We start from the raw sequence: 21,665 nt of genomic DNA on the forward strand, positions 1-21,665 counted from the left end.
CCAAACTCGTCAGGTTATGAAACCTCCCCCGTCTTCTCTTTTTAAAGATAAGATTTGATATCTCAAGTGGGGATTGGATATTGTGGGAATCACTTAACAAAACAATAGCTTCGAGTCTGTATCAGTGTACGTTGAACGTTTTGTTGTCTAATTACTTGTAAAATTGCGCATTATTGCTCTAAGTGACATGGAAACAAATTCTAGTAAACTTAATTTAGTGAGAGAGCATATTAAATCTTATAAAGATTTTCCAAAACAAGGCATTGTATTCAGGTAATATGATAAAACATTAACTTTGCTGTTTATAAAGAAGTTTTATTTTTACAGCTGTATCGAATAGTTTTAAATACAATCAGTTTTATTAGGAATTTAGAAAAGAACTATTATTACTAAATACTAAATTGTATTAGTATTTAAAGTGCTAAATTGGCTTTTTTTCACCCTTTTTTTTTTTTCTTACATTATTAAAATATTACTCCGAGCAGATTAAAGTGTAAAGTGTAGAATGGAATTACCAGATTTGGTCCTCATATTTCTTGCTATTTAATGTTTTAATTTTTTAATCAATACCACATATCTTCTTTTCACTGATAATAATATCTGTAAAGGATGTTTTGATCTATCAGATAATTTTACTTCTCAATACTATTACGCAAATTTATTAAATGAAATTGAGATCTATGTTATTTCTTATTTTAGAGATATTTTCTCAGTTTTATTAAATAACCAGTCATTTAAAGCACTATGTGACTTAGTAATTGACCATATTAAAAAACTTGACAAGAAATTCGATGCAGTCGTTGGTCTTGAATCCAGAGGATTTTTATTGGGGCCATTGGTGGCTCTAGAGTTTTCATTGCCTTTCGTACCGATAAGGAAGAAAGGAAAGCTTCCAGGACCCGTTACTAGTGTAGCTTACTCATTAGAGTATAGTACTGTAAGTATAAAACGTATTTATTTTGTTATCAAGATATTATTATACATGAATACATAAGATGCAACTTTATATTCTACATTTATGTAATTGTATATTGTAGGATGTTTTCGAAATGCAAAGAGACAGTTTAAAGGAAGGACAGACTGTTCTTATCATAGACGATCTTTTAGCAACTGGAGGTAAGTGTCACGCTCCTATTTAAAATTTGTGTTGAAAGCATTTGTTACCTTTTTTAGTGAATTCTTATTTACATCAGTATATTTGTATGAAATGTTTAGAGTTAATTCGATGCCACAATTGATTTTCTTCTAATTTCATACAAAAAAAAAAAATAGTTTCTTAAATAAATTCTGTTACAATCCTATTTGCAGCAAAAATAAACAAACAAAGGAGTAGATTTGTAAACAAGGAAATCACCAAGTGAAACTAATATGAAGCAGAGTATAGAATATTCTTTTGTTTAAAAAAAATTATTAACTAAAATTGACATAATGTTATAACCAATTGGTAATTTGCTTTTCTTTTGAATTTACTGTTAACAAATTTGATAAAGCCACAGTATTATGTAAAATAGCTATCCTTTTCTTTTAGAAGAAATTGGTTTACTTTTTAAAGATAGATAATTACTTTACAGATTGCTTTAAAATTGGTGGCCTTAAAGCTTATGTCACAAAGTTGCTCTACGCAATCTGTGATTATAATGTGTTAAAAGTGTTTAAGATATAAATGGTCGTGGGTGTATATGGTGTTGAGATAATGTTTGCCTTAGGTTCACACTAGTCCAAGTAGTTGCTGGCGTCAAATAACTGCAGAACATTTTGTGATAAATGTTGGTACTCGAAGAAATTTTGTTTGACAAGTAGGCAGGGGATTCACTTAAGAAAATCATGATTGATCCTGAATTTTGGTTTTGATCAGCAAAATGCATGTTATTTTGTTTGTTTGATTATTCCCCTGTAGCATGAAATTCGTCGCCGGTGTTGGGAATGTTGCTTTCTTACAGCGAGTATTATTATTATTTTATTTTATTTTTTTTTCCATGCAGAGACCATTATTTGAAGAACTTTATTATTTTCATTTATAGTCATTAATTTATAAAGTGGTTTTTAACGCTTATCCTGGGCTCTGGCCAAAGACAAAGACCAAAAGTGTACACTAATTTCGTCTTCCATCAAACCATTCCTTTTTTTTAATGGGCCCTTCTGTCAGGTAACCCGTTCACATTATCAGAAAGAGTTTCTAAAGCGGAGGTTTCTTAGGAGTTAATACCTTAATGAGGTTGATATCCCTTAGTCGCCCAGCGTTAGTGCTTACTACGTACTGATCGCCCTTTATTGAATATAATAAGATATGAGTGCGAATGATTGGAAAGGGGTAATTTCAAAATAGATATAAAATTTATATACAGCGACAGTAGTTCACTGCAAAAACAGTCATGAAAAGTGAGACTTGAACAGACCTTCATGTTTATAAAATACTTGAAAGGATTCTGTGATACAATAATAAAAGGATGAATTAAATAGCAGGTCTCCTTATATTTATAATCAATTTAATCAATATAATCATTTTAAGAGGACCTAAAATATCTTTGTCATGAAGGAGGTACATAAAACTTAACAAATCTATCCAATCAAAATTATAATTATAATAACCCTCTGATTCCCAACATGTCCTTCACTTCATTCAAATCCTAATCGCAGACTAAAGCGGCGTTGGCCAAGCGACCATCTCAACAAATAACCCTGATCTCCTAGAATGGTTGCTGTGTAAGGTTGCCAGAGTGGTGAACGGCATCACCGGATGGATGGCTGTCGTTCATTTCCACTCATGTCCCTGGATGCACATGCATTTATGCGCGTGAGTCTGTGTGTGTATTTGCTCAAATTCCCTTTCATCTCTTTTGCATGATGTACATTGTATAAGTTGCAAAATAAGTAAGTGAAATAATAATAATAATAATGTAGGCTTTTTCATTAATTGGACAGTAATTGGCTAAAATGGCGAAGAAAATAAATGGCCATAATTCAAATCTGGATTGCTTCAAGTTTTTATTTCTCAAGCTGTGGAATTTGGTTACTTTTTTTTTAATGTCCCTTATAATTCAGAACGCACTACTTTCTGAAAAAAAATAATTAGCAGAAATATGGTGGAATTATTAACTTGCTCAATACATCAGTTATAATTGGTAATTGCATGTAAATGGCATGAAATAAGTTTTTAGTTTGAAGATTATGATGTTTAACTTGGGGTGCATCCGACTTCCTCGTATGGTAACTCGAAAGGTAATTATTCTGACTGGTCATATTTTAATAATTTTGTTTAAGCAAACTAATTTAATTTGTGTCACAATCTTAACTCTATATGTTTTCAGTCTAAATATTTGTCAACAATTATGGCCAGTCATTAATTGTAGGATTTAGGAAAATAATTGTGATGACTCCTTCATGGAGAATGGGGGTAAGAATCTGTGAAACTAAAATGTGGTTCAGGTGTGATAATATATATATTTTATAAAAAATTCAAAATAAAAAAAAAAAGATAAAAATATTAAATGAAGTTATGATTTCATTTTAATTTTTCATTGTCTTAAAGGATTTTATAAAGTAAAATATAAATAAAAATAAATTTCATTTTAATATTAGGGAGTCTGAAGGCCTCTTGCGATCTGTTATCTTCACTGAAGATCGAAGTGGCTGAGTGTTTGGTTATTATGGAACTCAATGACCTGAGAGGCAGAGACAACGTTCCAGCTCCAGTTTATTCCATGGTTCAATTTTGATAAATTTACAATAGAAAACAACATTTACTATCATACGGTACTGGTAACATGTGATTCATGGTTCATTATTTAGTATTAAGATATTTATATTTCTGTACATTATTTTAGAACTTCGCTGGCACCATTTGTGATATTAGAAATAGTTCACAGAAAAAAAAACCATTGCTATGAACAGTTACACCATTTTCTTTTACTTCAAGTGCTCAAATGAGTAAAGACGATTTTTCGAGAATCGTTTAATTTTCTGCAAAAAAATGAAATAAAAATTAAGAAAAGAGATGATTGTAGATTAGACTTTTAGGTGGTTTGCCAAGAAGCCTACACCACCGCTCTAGAGGCTTGTTATGGCACGAGTCTGCGAATGGTTTAAATGGATATGCTTCTGGCGCGCTGTAGCATAGGCTTTCTGGCCAACCCTTGAGAATCTAATCTAATATTTCCCTTATTTGAACATGAATCTCGGCATGTTTTGGGTCAATTTGAAGAGTTGATACGGCTCAAGGTTAGGTTCTTCGGATAAGAGTAATCCACATCTCCACACATTGCCCAGGAACCTCTCCTCAAAAACTTAAATTTAATTAAATAGACAGGACATAAGGAGTTACTGTACTGGTTGGTGTCACAATTGACCTTCTGACGCGCGGTAGCGTAGACTTTTTAGCCAATCCTTGAGAATATAATCTAATACTTCCTCATACAGGAGGAAAAAAAAGTAATGTACTTTTTCAAAATTTACATTCCAGATCTCCTCCTAGGCGATTAAAAAGCCAATGGTCTCGCGATTTTCTCTCTTTTGAAGGTGTAGATAATCTTGGAGATGAGTTAGGGAGTGTTACTTCTGGGTAACTCTCACCTCAATTAGCCAATGTCTAGTAGTGACAATATTATTATAATTATTACAAATAGTGCAATAGTGCATCTAGCGATGGTATAACATTCTAAATAAATTTTAAAAAAATTAGTTATTCATTAGATACAATAATTAAACATAGTAGTAAAGTTAGTTATTAATATGTCTATATTTTAGAGTCATGGGTTTATGTGTAAGGCTTTTATTTTTAACACTTGAAGCATTGTTTTAATGTATTATAATTTCTTAATAAAAGGAATGCATTGTGTGTTTCTATATATTCTCAACTTCAGATTATTATAAAGTGCATTTTGGGAACATCATTAGAGTAAGAAATCAGTTCTGTTGGCTTTGCTGCAAATATTGAATTACTTTTTTTCCTAAATACAGCATTTAAGAACGATTATAGTCTGAATTAAATCATAAAAGAGGATACGCATTAGATCTTACTGAGTTAACCATGGTGGGTATTACTAATTAGTATTGACAGAAGAAAAGCTCTCGTTCTTCGAAAATATCAATGAATCTCGAAAAGGCATAAGATTGGAAGTGGTGAATTTGCCTCCATTGTAAACAAAACCTTCAGTGACCTCTGAGCCTCTGATTCTATCAGTCAGGTACTGGTTGGATCATACTTTTCTAAGTTAGCAGGATCATAAATAGTATTATGTATAGTATAGTATAATATTCCATTCTGAAACGATTTTTCTATTTAGCCATCTTTGACGCTCGTTGCCTTTATTAAGCAGTCTTCCTTTAGCTTCTAGCTTCTTTAAGTTCTTAATTAACCTTCCTTTGTTTTCCCAAATGTTTTTTTCTTTCCAGATTTGTTGCGAACCCTGATTGCATATATATAGAAACATAATATATAAAATATTATACATAGGTAGAAACTTCTCGGACCGATACATCCGCTTTCTTTTAGCTGAAATGCTATGTATGACCTGGCGGATACGGTGAGCCTCGAGCTATCCACCTATTGAGGAATTGAAAGAATCGCACTTTAGCGTACAATTTAAGTCATTGAAGGTTTATCAGACGTTTTATTATTTATGTCTCAATAATTGGGCTGAACTTCTTTCAATCACCAAGCGCTAAGTAGTTTGAGACGGGACTGCTTTGGCATTATTAGCTTTGTTCGCGGTTTTGACTTTGATTTCTTTAATTAAGTTGGTCCATGTACTGTACATTAAGATATGAGTCATTCCCCTCGACCCAAAATCTGATTACTTAAACACTTTGATAAAGACTTGAAGCTCATAAAAAAATATGGAAGGTTTGATTTTCATAGTAATTTTTACGCTATTCCAACCCCAACCTTTTTGATATAATTTACTTATGTACACAATATTAACATCTTCAATATTTATTAACCATTTGTTAATAAAATCTAATACCCATTATCTTGGTAATTTTTCCAGAAGTACACCCAGCCAATGCTAGGTCAGCATTGTTGGGGCGCCAGGGCCTAGTATCCTGATAATAAGGATTAGGTTAAAGAAAAGAAATAAGAATATATTCTGGGTTTGTTACATTTTATTTTATTTAGAACATGCTTTTGTAAGCATGAAATTTGATCATGCATTTAACCCTAACCTTTGATTTTGAGCGCAAAACATAAAACGGTCTTTTGTTGACGCTTTTTAAAACAAAGTTTCAAATAATTTTGATCTGAGTAGCATTAAATGGATCGATATATTTGTTTGATTAGAACATAACAAAGTCTTGGATCACTAAACGTAGAAAAATAAAAGAATCAAATATTTAAAATGAAATTATTATTTCATTTCATATTATTTCATCCCAGTTTCCTGGTAGGCGGGCCCTTTTTTTATGAGTAAGTCAAGATGCCGATCAATAATGTAAATCTCTTATAATATTATTCGTATCTAGAAAGAACGTTCCAATTAGAAGTAATTTGCATAATTTTCGAAGTTTTAAATATTTTTAATGTCGTTTTTAAACATTTTTTATCTATATTCTCCAAAAACAATGTTGACGATTTGTTGTATGATGAATCTTGTATGCTTCAAAGGTTGTTAAAAGTTATCACAAGGGTTAATTATTGTGGAAGACAAAGTTGTGAAACTCACTTTTTTTTAAAAAAAAGTGGTCCGTTTTCTTTAATATTAAAATTAGCAACAATAGTTTACTTTCTATAAAGAAATAAGAGACAAATGATTTTTGCAATCAATATTTGCATTTCAGTAGAAAAATGCAATTTGACTTGAAGGTATGGTCAAAATTAGGAAGCAAAAATGCTCCTTTATTGGACTATTTTTTCAGATTTACTTGATTTTATTGAAGGAAAACTTTCTGCTTTCTAATTCATTGAGTAGTTTTGAGTTAAAGATTTAATAAATCTTGTTAATTCTTGGGAATATATATATAATTTTAATAAAAACATAAATACATTATATAATATATGTATTAATTTAACAATTTGTATAAATGCACCAAATATAAATTATATTCAAAAATCTTTAAACATGTTTTCTTGTTAAACTATATAAATATTGTCACGCTAATTGTGATTATTTTTTTTTTTATGTAACAATATAACTTCTTCTTTTTTTAATTGCTAAAACAATAAGACCAGTCTGTGCTACCTCTTTTTTTTCGTTGGTAATACAGCTTGTGGCAGCAATATATTAAATAAAAAAGAAATTAATGCAATTTTATTAATCTAACAATTTTAAAGTGTTCGAATTTATCACAAAGGTTTATATCAATAATTGTGGAAGACAACATTATGGAACTCACATTTTCAAAAAAGGGATGTGTAATTTATTTTCTGTTCTGTATACTCTTCGTATTCTTGGCATTTTCTTAAAAATGTTTTATACTTTTCCTTTATCAGAATTAAATTAGAATTATTACAAATAGTAATTAAAATTAATAAGAAGTCACCTGAGATTCAGTTTTTTCTCCTTAAAATATTAGATATATATAAATGTATCTATATACATAATTACAATAAATTTATGCTTTCCACTAATATATAAACAATTTATCTAATTAGAAATGGATAAATAAAGTTATTTTATTTACATTTTTTAAAACTAGTTACAAGCTCATTCCGCAAAACATATTTCGGAGAGAGATTAATTAAATTAGAAAAGTATGTTTCAAATTATATGATTAATATTTGTTAAAAATAGTTATTGATTTCTAATTTTCCTAATAAGTAATAATAGAAACAAATGATATTCTTAATTTCCTCTTTCCAAGTCATGGTTTTGGTTGACAACCGGTGCCTGAGAACTTGATGCCTTTTCTGCCAATTTTATTCTTCTGTTCTTCCCTGTAAACGTCACGAAGCATTACTTACATCATTATTAGTACTATTACTGGTAATTAACTAGTATTGATGAAAAAATTATTTAGCAAATTTAAGATGTATTAATGAGCTTAATACTAAAGATAAAAATAAGATCCAATATTAATATCCAGCACTTTTGTAGCTTTCTCTTCAGTGATTAAAACACATTATAATATTAGTGCCAAGGTCATTAATTGGAGATTACACTAATGTAATAATTCTGCAAGGGTTTATTACATACAGTTGGTCTAAAATATCCCAAGCTGAAACTTATAAAAATAAAATAAAATATAAAGGGAGTATACGTGCCATTGCGGTTGCTCCATTAGAGCACACTTGCATGTGAAAGCACTATCTAAAAGTTTTCTAAGTATGAAAATGTTGTAACAAGAACGTTCTAAATATAATAGTGTGACTTAAAATAAAAGTCCATCCAACTTGCTTGCATAGAAACCGTGCTAGTAGTTTTTTCTTGCGTATAAACACTTGCTAAAAATTATCTGATGGTAAAAGTTTAATTCCAATTGATTTATTTTTACACCTTTCTTTTTTGAAATAAAATAAGATGCGATACCAAATAATATAAATTTGTGTTGAAAAAACAAAATTTAATTTTAAAAATATATTTTTTTGTTTATATTGACATTAATTTGCAAATCTCTCTAAGCCATTCATATTTCTTCAAGGAAGGATATCGCGCGAAATTTGTTAAAGTGAAAACATAGTTTGATTCAGAATTTAAATGATAAAGCAAGGTTCTTTGCTGTAGCAACTGAAGATCCATAAAAGTTGACTTACAAAACACTGGTTTTCTACTTTTACTTACTAGAAAGTCGGACCATCATGACTCCCCACCAAATGCTCCAACCCCATCCTACCAAACAAAATATAATTGTAAATATCTGGCTAATTCCAACAATGAAATTGACACAAAACGAGCCCAGTCTAGCGATCGCAGAATCATTAACTGAAAATCTTGGTTTTCCAAAGCACAAGCATAGAAAACCGCTTGTTATAGTGCCTGCAACAAAAAAATGACATAATCAATTAAAAGCCATGCTTTGATATTATTTGATTATTATATTGAGAAACTATCATAGAAATTAAGAAGTTACAAATAATTATTTATTTTTTTACTGTTTTTTTTTTTTTTTTAATTAGAAGTTAAAAATGAATTTGAAAGCAATATTTCGCAAAAGTTGGGTGACCAGAAAGTATCTTAATAGTTGGGCAAAGGGGCGAACTCGATTTTCCGCAGCCAAGAAGCTTTTTGTACTATAGCTTAGTATTTTAAAAAGTTGGATTGTTTAAAGGAAAGTAAAAAACTGTATTCGCGCGAATAGAATGAAAATCTGCAATATTCATTATCATTATTTAATGAAAATAATTTATGATTATCATAAGAACAAAGAACTTGAATTTTATAGTTAGCTTCAGCTAATGAAAGTTTATTTATTGATCTTTCGATTAAATCTTGCTCTATAAGTCGAAAGACCTTGTACAACTTGAGTTAAAATCAAGGCACCAAACTATTTTTTTATATTAACCTCTTAGGAGCGTGCTTGGTTTTAATTAAATGAGGAGCTCCCTCATTAATGAAATATCATTGCAATCTAATAAAACGCAGAGAAGAGTTTCGTTTTAATTTGTTCATTATTCAATGGACATCATGGTGTGTTTTCTCGTTGTAATATACAAAAAAAATATCAAGGTTTAAAAACGAGTTCCTCTTAATGTAGTTTTTGTTAATTAAATTTCAGCTTCCCTTTTACTTTAAACCAATACTGACTTTGTCCAAATAATATGTTTAAATAATATATTTAAGTCAAGGTAGCACTTTATAATAAATAATAGCTCATAATTTGTAAGCGAACCTGTTCCTGGCAGGAAGACATTTAAAAATAAGCAAAACCAGGCAAGGCATATAGGGAGTACAGGTACTGCACCTTTCATAACAGAATTATGTTCAACCAAACTTTGCTCCAGCTTGGGAAGTCCCTGTAATAACAACGCCTCTATTCAGAAATAATAATCTGTAAAACTTCTAATTTAATATAAACAAACTTTGTTTTGGAAAAAATGCTTATGTACAGTTAGCTTGGAATACCTTAAGTATGAAGGGTATAATTATTTACTTGGAAGAACTGAACTCACCGAAACACTTTGAGCCCTTGGCTTCTCCTTTTTCTTAATGGATGTAGCAGGTGTAAGGCCTTTCTTACGCTTACATTTGGCGCAGCATGCTCTGTCCAAACAAAATAATTTGCGCCACCATTTACCCCTTTGAAGCCTGGAGGGAACGGATCGCTCTGGATTTACTGCGCTTCCTTTTCTTTTACATTTTTTGCAACAATTTATTCTCGAAAAACAATTCCATTTCCTGGTGGTGCCCTTGGGATTGGTCCTTTCTGTTTCCGCTTCCGGTTTCGCCAGCCGAGGTGGAGGTGGTTCTTTTCTCCTCCACTTATATAGTCGAGAAAATATTGAAGATTTATCATTGGATTTCTTTTCTATTGGAGGTTTGTTTGGTTTTATTTTTATATTCTTGTTTTTATCTCTTCTGCAGCATGCAACTACCCGTCCCCTAAATCGACCCCAAAGAGCTTTTCCAGTTTGAGGGACTCTTGGAGAAACTGGGTGGATCTCTGGAGATCTATGAACAGTAACAAAGATGAAATTATTTATTAAGTTCAGAATCTGTCTGATTTAATTGAACATTTCAACAAATAGATATATACTCTTTTTAATATTCAAACAAGGAGATCGTTTAGAAATTTTTCAAACTTTGAGTAAATAATAAGAAAATGTTATTTTAAATAAATAAAAAGTTGAACAACGCACCCAAATATGATGTACATTCTCGTGTTATGTGGCATTCGACTGACCAAGGGGTAGCTATAGAACTAATCCCCACCACTGCTCCCTTCGGGGGTCACAACAAGAAATTAAAGACCTTGGCGTCACGAAGGACAAGTAACACCTGAAGGGGAGTGAAGTGGTCACAGCGCTTAATCATAAGATATTGAAATAAACGGAAAGAATATAAATGGATCGCGAATCCACTTGCCAACAATCTTATTACTACTTTATTAGATAAACACTTGTTTACTATAATTTAGTTTTCATTTTTGTTCTTGTTGCCCACTACTATTTGCCTTACACGGTTTAAGAAACCATCAAATTAAAGATATGCTAATTTTATTAGTTTTTCCCCCCATTTTTGCATTAAATATAAATGACTAATTAGAAGTGGAGGAATAGATGTAAACAACAAGCAAGTGGAACCAGAGGTTTCAAGTGATCGTCACTGTGGATATCTGAAACTGCACTTAACTGCCGGTCGCAGAGAGGTCAACTGCCTCAAGCTGTCGCAAAGTGTTAAGAATTTAATGTTTACTCTGTATGGCGCACGGTAGAGGGACACGTCATAACTAAGTTTCCATAAATCGACCAGGGTGGAATGTTCGTGCAAGATGAACTGATAGGGGCACACAAGAAACTGACCAGTTTGCTTAGACACGCATACCAATATCGATCTTAGTAGCCAAAGAAGGTTTGGCGTAGGGCTTTCCTACTTTCTCTTCCTCTTCATTGCCGTCCAAACAAAGATTCTTCAAAGTGACCTTTCTTTTCTAGCAAAAACATCTCCTTCTGGTATCGCATAATTTAGAATGACAAATATTAAGATCAGTGAAGAATGCAAAAAATTGGAAAAGAAGTGTAATAAAAGTGAGAGAGAGGGAGAGAGTGATTGATAATCTAAATTGATTTGAAAAGGCACTTATTTGCATATGTCAAAATGTCTAAAATCTATCTAGGTTAATTTTATTTAGTGATGTTGAAATTTCCTTTATTTTAATGATACTAAATAGAAGAGCGAATAGTGTTGACCTAATTTTAATTTGTAACAATAAACCGTCTAAAGATTTTCAAAGAACGAACTTGCCTTATTGAAGTACAGAATATTTTTTCTCCGTTTAAGTGAACCAAAATTTTTTCCGCAAATAAGCAGTTAAGGTATTTTAGTAAATTACTTACAGTTTACAACTGAGGGTTCTCTTTAAACAAACCACTATCTTTACATTCAGATTATTTTCCCGGGTACCTGCATTCATTTATTCAAAATCCAATGGTACTTTTGAGATTTTAGCCTCCTTTACACTTGATATAAGAATACCTATTGAGGGAATCACAAAGTGAATTTGCTTTATTTTAAAGTATCTTTATTGCTTTATTGAATTTTATCTTTTAATTTCTGAAAAGTTTTTCCTTTTAATTAATGATTATAATTTTATATTTTTACATATCGATAAAACATCATGTTCAGTTAATTTTATAAACAAATCTAATTGAATGAAGTGTCAAATGTTAATCGTGCTGAACAAATATATGTAAATTTAAAATAATTGTAAATTTTGATATCACACTTCGCGACTTAACATTTATTTATGAAATGGTATACCTCTTTTAATTGCACATAATTTTCTTCGGTGAGTGCTAATAATTCAACAGTGAAAGTAATCAAGAAAAAAGTTAATATATTTTAATTAAAAAAATGATTAAAGTTCTTCCTTTTTTGTTCTAAGTTTATTTACTATCTAGAAAACTTTATTTTCATTTACTGCACCATTATTTTGATCCCATAAATGATATGAAAATTTAAGAAGAAATAGTTTATTTAAAAAATATCTGTACCTTTTAATTAAATCTTCTACTCATATTCAAATTTCTTGCTTATTGAAATGAGTGGTTGGATTGTATTATTGTGTTACGGTTTGGTAAGTACAGCATTTAAAATAAGTATTCTTATTAATTATTGTATTCAATAGATTCAGATACAAAATTAATTGTAGTCCTACATACTAATCCCATTAGTCATTCAGAATTCTGTTGTGAATTTCGGTAGTTTTATGCTATGGTTTAATGCTTAGAAATTAGTATTATCTCAAACATATACTTATTCTTAATTTTATTTATTAAGAACAAATAAAATGAAAGTTTATGCAAGTAAATAGTTGATGTTATATGTATAAATATATAACAAATATTTAGGAGATGTACAATCATTAAAACGTTATTTTACTTGTAAAAGTAAAATAATCGCCTATTTATTCATGTGAGGCTTAACGTCTAACTACCGATTAGGTGTCGTGAACGAGTCATTTTACTTTTATGTAGTTAATATTTAATGTGAACCTGTAAAGAAGTACTTTAAAATATGTTATTGTCAAGCACGTTAAAATTAGTACAATCTGTCTTAAAATTTGCAAGTGCTTCAAAATCTCTGGTTGTTCAATATTATTTCAATTTTTAGGTGAATGTATCTTATATTTGCCATACTTGTAATGGACTTGTTTTAATATTAATGTTTCAGCAATTTTGGAGCGTCAAAAACAAATACCCAAGTACGATGATAATATGCTCTAGTAACGTATGTAAGCAAATATGTACAAAATTATAAGTGAAAATAACAATAACGTTCTCATTATTCATAAAATAATTTAGCGTTAAAAACTTGCTATGGTTGGTAAATTTATATGGGTGAAACTTTTATCTTGTACAATAAGTTAGTTAGTTTATGTTTAAAAGATTGATTTTTCGTTTATAGATCATAGAAATACTTTTAATGTTAATGTAGTAACTAACACTCTGATGCTAAATCGAGACGAGATTTCTCAGGGGCATTCTTCTTACCGTGCAAGGCAGGTTTAGAGAACATCTCCACATGGTGATATTCAGGACCTCTGTGAAGACTTTGCTAAGAGGAGGAGAAGGAAACGATTTAAGATCCTATTTAATTGCTTTGTTAACGAGGTTACAGTATATTTGGCTTACGACAGTCAGAGATCATATTGTGGCAAAGACTAATGGAGCAATATCCCAGATCTTGTAAGAAATAAGGATTTAATCTCGGCATGGAAGGTAATTTACTATAGAATTGTATGAATCTTTGTTTTTGCATTTTATAAGTTGTCTCATCGTCTCTCGTGTACGTGTCACCGGCAATCAGAGGTCAAAAGTCACTAAAATCGGTTTTTGCTCTAAATGACATTTAAAGTTATTAAAAAAGTTGTAGAGCTAACATTCTCTACAAATTTAGTTCTATACAGTTGTTCATACCATCAACCGTTCTTGAGATAGAGCGCGAAGAGTGGGAGCCGCTTAGCCGTGTGTATAGTAACGTTAGGTCTACAGTCTAATTCAATACATCGTTCGTATTAAAAAATAAACAAACTACAAAAATATTATAATATTATAATTACTAGCCACGCGTGCTGTAGATCAGTCTGGTTAAATGAAACTATTCCGGACGACGCAAAAGCTAAGGCTATGTCATGTGATCGAATTGCTGCAGAATCAATCTAATTAGGAACTTTTTAGCAGTTCCTCCAGGTGCATCTAAGAAGAAGATTTCTCCAACTCCGTTATTGACAGTTTGCACTATTTGATCGTGAAACCTTTTTGCTCCAGCGTTAACATAGGAATATTTGATTGTAAAGACGTCAAAAAAATCACCCGTGTTGAAATTTTATTCACGTCGCAATACGATAATACATCGAACGAAGCAGCAACAGATTGATTCGGTGATAGCATTTCCGATTGCTTGAGAACATTGAACGTGATTTCTAAGCTCAAATCTTCAATCATTATCAACGCTTCGTTCTATATTTCAGTTGCCTTCAGTTTAAACTGTGGTAAAATAATTTATTATAAACAAGTAGAAGATAATATCTAGGTGGTATAAAGCTTAGAGAACAAATTTATTGAGTAATACGTAAAATAGTTTAAAAATTTATGTAATTCATTACCTAAAAAACAAATGGAACACATATATGTTGTTTTTAAAAGCCAAAATTAAATATTTTGGAACGAATAATGCTTAAAAAATTAAAATATCCAGAGATATTACATAATTAGCAAAAATTCTCGTCAAAAAAGGTGGTAAAATACAACTTTGGTATCAGTAGAACACTAAGGTCTGGGAGCTTATAGTAGAATCTGTGTGTGACAAGAGACCTAACGTTACTATATGTTACATATAACTAAGCGGCTCCCACTCTTCGCGCTCTATCTCAAAAACGGTTGATGGTATGAAAAACTGCATTGAACTAAATTTGTAGAGAATTTTATGCTCTACAACTTTTTTAAAAACTCTAATTGTCAATTAGAGCGAAGGAAACAAGATATTTACAAAAAAAACAAAAACGATTTTAGTGACCTTTGACCACTGATATCCGGTGACGCGTACTCGAGATTCTGCGAGACTTTTGAGCCAACTTATAAAATGCCAAAACAAAGATTTATACAAGTTCATAGCTAATTATCTTCCATTCCGAGTATTACCCCTTTTTTACTTATTTTACTGGGCTATAAGGAAAGTGTAGTTCATTTAAAATTTCTGTTTTGTTTATACTGTTATAAGTCCGTTCATTATATGAAATTTGTTTAAGATTTTATATTTTGAATTTCTCTTTTTATTTATGAGTGAAAATATATTACTACCGAATCTAATGAAAATCTTAAATGTAAATTTTATTTCTTTATCAAACTTACAGCATCAGTTTTTTTCAATGCATTTTATCTTATTGAAATAGTTCATTATCACCATAATAAAATTCAACAAATAAATTAATTTTAAAATTATTCAATTCAGACTTTCTCTTTTTTTTTTTAATTTCAAGATGTCATTATATAAAATAGATAATAATGTCCATCCTGTTGAAGAACAAACATGAATTGTTATGTAATATACCCTGTGTGGGAGGACAATGTAGTAGTTTGCAATTGTATAATATAAGAAAAAAAATCAGAAGAGCAGTTAGCAAAATAACAACACATGAGTAACCCTGGGACATTTGAAAAGAAGAGGTTTCTCAGTTAAACTTTAAGAGGTGTCTCAGATACAGGACCCCTCTCTTTGTAAACTCCTTCGTCAATGTCTCCTTAAGAAAGATAAGAAAGTACACAGATCAAAAGTTTGCTTTTTGGCAAAACTATTCTTTTTTACAGAAATCTTAAACCACAATACCGATTAGGTTAAATCAATAATCAATATAAAATAATAATTTTGGAATAAAATTTAGAATTGCAGTAAGTCTAGGGCACTTTATTCGGGAGGAGTGGCCTATCGAGTTAATTGATTCAATCCGCTTGGATTTTATTGTCTTAATACGAGCAGTTTAAATTAAAGTGTTTTAAAAGTAAAAAGTAAAGTGATATCCCATTTTTTCAGGCGGGCTTTACGTCCAACTACTAATTAGGTGTCGTGGATGGAGGCAACTAGCAAACATACTTTATTGTAAATTTCTATTATTAACCATTAGATAAAATCCAAAGCCTAAAACCGGGAATCGAACCCAGTACCACATTACATATTAGCTTTACAGGTCTCGTCTCTAACCGCTGGGCTAACGTGGCGCCTAATTAAAGTGTTTTATGTGCTGTGTTAAGAAAATGGTGGTATGCCAAATGTAATAAAATAATTGATAACAGTAACTCATATTATTTCAGATTATTATGGCAAATTATACTCGCATCACACTGGATTTGGCTACCTAATCGGATGTAGGAGTTGTAATTACGGAATACTGATACCATCGTACAGAACTTTGTTCATTCTTAACCACAGCAAGCAGTGTGGCTACAATTTAATTAAATTAACATTTGGGTATATGAAGCAATATTTAATCTTATGTACCAACTTTCTTTGTAAATAATTGCGTAATTACTGTTTCCTCTTTTTCATTACTATGTTTATATTTCTTTTTCTCCACAAGCAAAGATGTTATCATTAAGATTTGTTCATTTACATGTTTTGGCGTTCTATTGAAACTTGGAACACAATAGCCGACAGTCGCACAAGCCTAAAAGATCAGGTTGTGAGCTGAGTCAGCTTTCCAGTTGCTTAAAAGAAAGAAAGAATAAGTGAGTAATGAAATTTTGCTGAGTCATAATAATTGATTTAAATCTAACCCATCAAGATTAGAACTTTTTTACAGTAAAACTAAAGGAAATGAGCTGAAATTTTTAATTGCAGTGTTTTATTTATTTATTTATATATGTTTTTGTTCCAATAATTTTTACGTGATAGTTTTTTGTTTTATATTTTGATTGCTTGATCTTCTAAATTGATGTCTAAACATTGATTAAAAGAAATTACGCACTATTTCAGTAAAGCATGAAATTTACAAAAAGAATTGAGTTATACACTAGAGAGAGTTTAAAAACATGAATTTATAGATTTTTTAAAATTTCTTTATTTTGAATACAAATTCAGTTTGCCTTTTAATGGTCCTTGACGAGGAAGAATTATTTCTGGCCACTAATTGTCTCAAGATCCATACCAGTCTTTTGAGAAGACTTCAAAGTACTTGTTGGCCTGCTGTGATGAACCTTTAATTAATTACTGCCCATCTTATAAGAGCACCTCTTGCAGGAAGCGATTTTCTGAAATTTTGAGTTCCAGATTCTGTTTGGGGAGATGTTTTCGAAAACGACTTCAACTGCTTACTTTAGAGTTGGCTTAATCACAGCTCTTATCACTGTTAATTTTCTTGGATTTTTTTTTTTTTTGTAACATTTATTTTAATTAGGTTCTAGGGAGGATTTTCTTTTAGTGACTAACATGTAGTAAGTTAGAAATTTGGAGAAAATATTAAATAGAGGCATGACTTAGAGATTTATAGCTAGAGAATGTGATGTGGTGAGGTTTACATCTGTTCATTCTCCGCAGGCGGAGTAGTCTGCACCATAATAAATAATAAGCGCCATATTCTAAATAACTAATCAATATTATTTTCGTTAATATCGCTTTTGTTATATGTTTAAAAATTATATTATAATTAATAATAGTTACGAGCTCGTAGATTCGTAATTCTTGAGCCGATTCTGTAAAAGCAAAATAAATTTATTTCAGAAAGATGGCTTCAGTCTAGTGATAAAACATTAATATTTATTAATATTACTTATATAATCTAACTTTCTTTTTAATGTTTTAATAATATTCTTAACGCAATGATTCTAATCAACTTCATCTTTTTTAATTACCCATCACATTTACAACCCTTGCAAGGAGCGAGTACAAATAACGTAAGAGGAAGCTCATCTATTTTGATCACAACCAATTGTATCACGGTTAGTTTATTTATTTAAAGCATTTCCGCTTTTTGTTTAATAATTGTATTTCTTTTCATTTGTAAGAGATAATTGTATTTTTGTAATCATTGTGGTAATGGGAGTAGTTTGAAAAAATGTAAATCAATTGAAAGTTTTGATGTTTATAAAGACAATTCTTTAATGAAAAATTGAAAATTAAGTCTCATTTGACGGCAAAGATTTTCAAATAAAAATAATTTAATTACGTATTAATCCTCATAAGACTTTCTCGCAAGGTTTTCTTCAAAACTTCCATTGATTACACCTTTTCTTCAAGCTTAAAAATTTTAGAAATACTTTCACCGTCGGCGTCGTTATGTTCACTTTAGGAGAGGATACTTTCCACAAAGTGCATTGTGAAATACTCTTAAACAAAGATGTATTTCGGTACTAGATTCGTGGGTTCGGTCTTGGCGTTGAATTTTAACTAGTGGTTTATCGGAAATATAGTGTATGTTATTTATCTGTCAGCATCAACGACACCTGATCGTAAAAAATAAATGGCACTACTTCAATTTACTTTCAATATACTTTGCACTGAAGTGACATTTCAGAAGTTGGCCTCAAAATAGTGTGGCAACATCAAGAAAATTTTCAAAAACTGAATCAAAAACACTGTAAATAGCCACGTCAATAAAATAGTAGATGTTGACCAATGATTAAGTTCGTACTGAAGAGACTAATCGTCAATTTAATATCCTGCAAATTTGGTAACTTTATTACGATTCCCCATGTTCAAAAATTGTAATGAGTGGGCTAAAATGAACTCAATAAGGAAAGTTCAAATACAGAGAATTGCCACAAAATTGTGTGTGTGTTTTCTTTTTCCATGCACATGTTTTGAATTCGTGCTAAGATAAAATAAATTCTAAAATAAATATGTCATTAAACTCTAGCGTGTTCATTAAATAATAAAAGAGGGATAAAGAAACAAAACATTCAAGTCGATGAAAATGATATTCTACACAGTTCAGGAAGAAGAGAAATAAATTCTAAAAAATAAATAAAATAATAATAATAGACAGAATATTGCTTAAGGCTCTGTATTCCTCTGTAGCACATAATCAACATTAATATTATAAATTCCTTATTTTATTATTAACCATTGCTCGTTAATGGAAAATATAATAATCATAATCATAATCAGTAACGAAGCTTGGTCACTTTATTTGCATAAACTCAGCCGTGGTGACTCTTTGATATCTAAAGTGTAAAACTTCTTCCATTGGTTTCCTCATTTTAGCGGACACTTCAAAGTTAAACTTTTTAATTTTCAAGTACAAATACAAAAATGTATTGCTTTTGGAAATTATGAGTAGATTTCCAATGGAGCTTTCTTAAAAAGAAGTGTAAGTTTTAATTTTCTCATTTTCTTGCTTTAAATGCAGACAAAATTATTTTTAATTTTATTAGTCTTTTAGTGATTGCCGAAGGATCATTTTCACTGCCCATCCGACTGAAACTTAAAACATGAATCATAAACATCCAAAAATTACACAGAAAGCAACGCATAACGGAAATTGGGTACCAGATTCTTAAGTCAAATTTTTAACAAACAGGACTGGAATAGGTGCTTTGGTATAAGGTGCTAAATAAGGTCGGAGTGGCTTAGCTTTCAGGATGACCCTTTTAGAATCTAATCTAAACTAATTACCGCAGTATTTATGAAAGAATATCATGGCTGGAAAAATAAAAGAGAACTTGGTTAGTTTTAGTCGATAGCTGAACTCCATAAGCGCATTCTCTGTGGCATTTAATTTCATAGGATTGAAGGATTGCCCGGGTGAGGAAGCTAAAGCAGCACTTTATGATCATCTGGTCTTAACATAAATTTGGAAAGAGGAATATTAAAAATTATTACTGGCCAAAGTCAACATTCGACTGCAGAAAATAATTTTAAAAACTAACAAAAGCATTGTACCTTTGTAATGGAAAATATTAAACATGATTTGACGCTAAAAAATTTTCTGCAATTTTCAGAAGTTTGATTCGTACAACTGACCACACAATTCTCCAATCGCATGATGCTCTCACTATTATTAAAAAACGTCGTACTTCTCATTTAACATTAGAAAATGTGAGGTGGATCGAACCGGCTAATTAGTGCTAAGAGAACGTAAATGGATACAGAACAAATTGGGCAACATTTATTACAACAATGACTGCTATGATCTTGCTCAGAATGACTGACGTTGGGTATTACTCCAAACTTCTCTGTTTCTGATAACTGGAGCATATAAATCCGTTTAGATAATATACTTTTGTGTGTTCGAACCGTTATTTCAACAAATAATAAATATTTGTTACCTACTACAAATTAGCCACAGGAAACATTTAATTATATTTGCTATTTTGGATAAATAATCATCCCGTATGCGATATTTTAAATAATTTCATCAGGTACTATATAGCATTTGCATCTTTATAAACGTGGGCAATGGCGTATTTTTTAAAAATTAAAATAGCGCAGAAGATAGCAGCAAGGACAAACAAATATATTACCAAAATTTCCATATTTGGAAATGTACAAAAAAACAATTAATGTGCATTAATAACTACTGCCATCTTGGCTAGTCACGCACATCTTATCTGCAAGTACTCATCTGCAAGTCTCTACTTTTCACTGTTAATATTTTATTCTTTTAGAACAATTTATTTCTCTTAAATGGAGAAGTCTTTATGGCTGATCACATCATCCGCTCAATTACTACTAATGATGGCAGAAGACGGATCAGTAATGCTTAAAAAAAAGTCAAAGATCTATTTCTTCCTAATCTGCTTGATTTTCTAGTCACAATCGTGTTTCGGGCATAGAACAGAATGACTTGATTGAAGAGTGTGATATCACCGTGTGAGTCAGGTGGCCCGAAACCGGGCTATTATATAGGTAGAATAAAGAAGAATATCTAGGAGAACTTTCTAAGATCTTACCAAGGAATTAAATCCGAGATTTCTTCATCTAATCTAAGGGAAAACAACAGTTAGTTGACAGAATTATTTTCAGTGTGTATTTTGATTACGAAGAAGGATAAAAGCCTATTTGAGCTGATTCCAATTTGCTAGAAAGAATTCTAGTGAAAAGATCTGGGGTTTCCACTAAAAAGATTTCCTCTTTCCTCACTTTAAGGAATTAAGTTTTCTTGAAATTTGCTATAAAAAAAAATGTAGTTGATGTCAGAATTATTAAGATCAATAATACATTAAGATCACATTAATAATAATGTTGAAACATTACCTATGAAGTAACTGTGATAACACTTGTAGAAATGATTAAAAACATTTTTTAATATACACTCTAAACGAATTTTGATTAGTGAAAAAAAATATCTGCTAATAAGTTTGAACTCTTCATTGTAATGAATTCTCTTCTTTATTGAATTATTTAAAGTAGTTTTAATATCCTTTATTCCCTATTTTATATTATTTTGTGTCTTGAGTTTATGGAGCCTACTGGTATACCTCGAGATGTCTAGGTAGATAAAATAGTGCTTCTAATTACGCTGAACGTAATAAAATGCAATAGGATATCATTAAATTTCATTTCAGGGACTGAGAAAATTAGTTGCTGAACAAAAATGACCGATAGAAACTAAGGAAGCAAAGCTCTTTTACTAGGGCTACA

At 30.7% G+C, this 21,665-nt stretch overlaps 2 protein-coding genes across 8 annotated transcripts in view; one reads left to right on the top strand and one right to left on the bottom strand.

Moving 5' to 3' along the window:
* Aprt (adenine phosphoribosyltransferase) lies at positions 1-7,475 on the top strand. Of its 7 annotated transcripts, none has more exons than XR_012459671.1 (6): positions 1-273; positions 700-937; positions 1,038-1,116; positions 1,309-3,219; positions 3,309-3,426; positions 3,580-3,664. XR_012459671.1 is itself a non-coding variant. In XM_074132055.1 (5 exons), exons 1-4 carry the CDS (start codon positions 188-190, stop codon positions 3,714-3,716), a joined length of 540 nt encoding a protein of 179 aa, XP_073988156.1. In that variant the 5' UTR covers positions 4-187; the 3' UTR covers positions 3,717-3,753; positions 5,988-7,475. The 7 variants fall into 7 exon arrangements, 1 of the variants encoding a protein (XP_073988156.1); XR_012459670.1 differs by having other exon boundaries at positions 3,309-3,394; XR_012459669.1 differs by having other exon boundaries at positions 1,309-1,444; positions 2,923-3,394.
* Positions 7,391-21,665, bottom strand: part of LOC141456254 (uncharacterized) — a 28,947-nt gene continuing 14,672 nt past the window's right edge. The window contains exons 2-5 of the mRNA XM_074132052.1: positions 10,043-10,541; positions 9,763-9,886; positions 8,715-8,909; positions 7,391-7,870 (exon numbers count right to left, since the gene is read on the bottom strand). Of these exons, the coding sequence (XP_073988153.1) occupies positions 7,779-7,870; positions 8,715-8,909; positions 9,763-9,886; positions 10,043-10,541 (910 nt within the window). The 3' untranslated portion in view covers positions 7,391-7,778. The remainder of the gene's footprint in view (positions 7,871-8,714; positions 8,910-9,762; positions 9,887-10,042; positions 10,542-21,665) is intronic.

The sequence above is a fragment of the Rhodnius prolixus genome, unplaced genomic scaffold, assembly GCF_049639745.1.
Source record: "Rhodnius prolixus isolate KJV_2025 unplaced genomic scaffold, Rpr scaffold_4, whole genome shotgun sequence".
In the NCBI taxonomy this organism is placed as follows: Eukaryota; Metazoa; Arthropoda; class Insecta; order Hemiptera; family Reduviidae; genus Rhodnius; species Rhodnius prolixus.